Source organism: Silurus aristotelis, assembly GCF_946808225.1.
Source record: "Silurus aristotelis genome assembly, chromosome: 28".
Classification (NCBI taxonomy): domain Eukaryota; kingdom Metazoa; phylum Chordata; class Actinopteri; order Siluriformes; family Siluridae; genus Silurus; species Silurus aristotelis.
The window spans coordinates 162,511-165,010 of record NC_139601.1 but is presented as its reverse complement, the minus strand read 5'-3'; the positions used below and the strand labels follow the sequence as shown (position 1 = coordinate 165,010).

The window sequence follows — 2,500 nt, the reverse complement described above, 5'->3', positions numbered from 1 at the left end:
GCAAGGAGCCTGTATAACTGTATGAACTGCTGCTGTGGAACATCTTCACTCTACACACACAGCCAAACACACGCAGGTAAAGAAATGTGTTTATTATTATGTTTACTGAAATATCTGCGATTGTAAACTGGCTGTAAAACAGGACCAACTTTGACTTCATTTGTTTGACACGTTATAATGATTGATGAATGAATGATGATTCTGCTGGACTTTAATCAAACCATAAACACCTCAGCACCTCTTCAGCACCTCCTCAGCAGGGTGTGGTGTTTGCACAGCTAAGTGACTCCACTAAAAGGTTGTGGTGGGATGTACAAACATGGAGTGAATACTTCTGTGTGGATCTGTAACAGAATCAGAGCAGAGTGCTGCGTTTTCATTTCCTGCTCTTCACAGCTCTCTGACTAAAACATGTTCCACAGTAAAAACCTCGATAACCTTTAACACCTTACTGACCTTCTGACTGACCTGCAGGGCATTGCCCTTTCTCCAGGACCTGAAAATTCCCTTTTTTTTAATACATAAATACATAAAGCGTGTGTGTGTGTGTGTGTGTGTGTGTGCGCGTCTATTCAGTTCTCAGTCGAAACATTTAGGTTATTTTGAGAGCAAAGCAGACAGCAGTGATGTGAGAATGAAATTAAGAAAATGAAACAGGTGATTTTTACCTGCTCAGAGTCCTGGTGTTTAAGTTGCTCTACTTGTGTGTCCTCACACTGTGTTCGTGCAACTGTGTGAGAGATAGAGGTTGTTCCTGAAGGTGATATGCTGAGCTAACCATGAAGAATCAGATGAAAGTCCATAGAGAGAAATGTTTTGAGTGTGTGTGTATGTACAGACAGGAGAATGGGTGTGTCTGTAGATTCTGAAGTCAAAGGTCATCAGTGTACACACCTTATCACATTTTATAAGAGAGAGAAAAAAACATAGATCCACCCCTGCTGGCCAAACGGACTTATGGGAAATCTGTCATAAAACATTCAACTGCAGCAGGTGATAAACTGCTGAACATCCTAAATGCTAAAAGTGTGTGTGAGAGAGAAATGCCTCAAGGAAAGACACACACACACACACACACACACACACACACACACACACACACACACACACACACACACACACACAGACACTACAGCTAATAGCAGTGGGAAAAGCTCATGCAGCACTGAACCTCACTTCACTTAAGTTTCTTTGATGTAGAACATTTATCAGTAGCCATTACAAAACAGAAGAATGGTAAAGAAAAAATCCAGAGGCAACACAAGGAAGTAACCTTTTCAGGAACACAGTCAAAATGCAACTGATCCTCAATGAGGAACTTCAGACTCTGTACTCTGTTCCATCCTGGAATGTGCACTTCTCAAGCGGTTCAGGTTTGTGACATCACTTCCGGGAGGAAGACCCATCATCTGAAAATGTACATTTTAATATCTTCTCTATAGATCCTTCAAAAAGCTGCTGAGCATGCTTTATAACCTTCAGCACAAGGTCACTAGGGCAAGTGCTCTAGAGGAAGTGTTTAGACCACAAATAATGTTCACAAAATAATTCTAGTTAATTTTAGCATAATAATTAACATTAACACATACCTCTACCCTGTACTGAAACTTGGCCAGCTGTTTGTTCATGGACTGGATAGGGTTTTGCGCACTACACACACACACACACACACACACACTCACACACACACACACACACACACACACACACACACACACACAGTACATTCATTTGTCTTGGGATTAAGTGCAAAACAGTAAGTGGGGATTTTGTGTGGGTGACAGCGGATCAACAGGGAATTGTCGGGTGACAGAGAGGATTCGACAGATGGGAATGTGTGGGTAAATAAGAGGATGGACAGAGGGGAGTGTGAGGGTGACCGAGTGGATTGTGGGGGTGATGGAGGATAGACAAATGGAATTCTGAAGATGACAGAGGAGATTGTGGGAGTGACAGTGGTGATTGTGGTAGTAATAGCCTCAATGACTACCACCCTGTAGCCCTGACCTGACTATTGATAAAGTGCTTTGAAAAACTGGTCAGAGACTTCATCACTGATAAGTGTAAGTTTGTCCCTGATGAACAAGCCGATGGCGACTGTGGTGAAGGAAAAACTCCCAGAGATGCAAAAGGAAGAAACCTTGAGAGGAACCAGACCCAATAGGGAACCTCGTCCTCATCTGGGTGCCACCGAATGTCCATTTATTACAGATAAACGATGTTGAGGTGCAGTGATGGAGATCAGAGCAAACTGTAGTCCTGAGTCAGTGTAGCAGACTGTTTACATCAACTACAGTCCAAATCCATCCTCAAAGCTCTTGTTCTTACTCCTGAATTTCATGGATCTCCAGGGTGTTGATGAGAAACATCTCCAGCTGCACAGTCACCTCCAAAGGAAAGGAAACACTATCCAGAGGAAGACCAGGAAAATACGCAAAGGGAAGAGGAGCAGGAACAGTGATCACTGGAACCTAAGGAGCATTTTTATCTTGACCGAGAG

General features: G+C 42.9%; 1 protein-coding gene across 1 annotated transcript in view; it reads right to left on the bottom strand.

The window, feature by feature from the left end:
- eps8l3a (EPS8 signaling adaptor L3a) overlaps positions 1-1,552 on the bottom strand; it is an 18,182-nt gene extending 16,630 nt beyond the window's left edge. The window contains exons 1-2 of the mRNA XM_083533775.1: positions 669-1,552; positions 1-344 (exon numbers count right to left, since the gene is read on the bottom strand). The exon at positions 1-344 is cut by the window's left edge and continues 7 nt beyond it. Coding sequence (XP_083389901.1) covers positions 1-160 — 160 coding nt within the window. The 5' untranslated portion in view covers positions 161-344; positions 669-1,552. The remainder of the gene's footprint in view (positions 345-668) is intronic.
- Between the last annotated feature and the right edge of the window lie 948 nt (positions 1,553-2,500).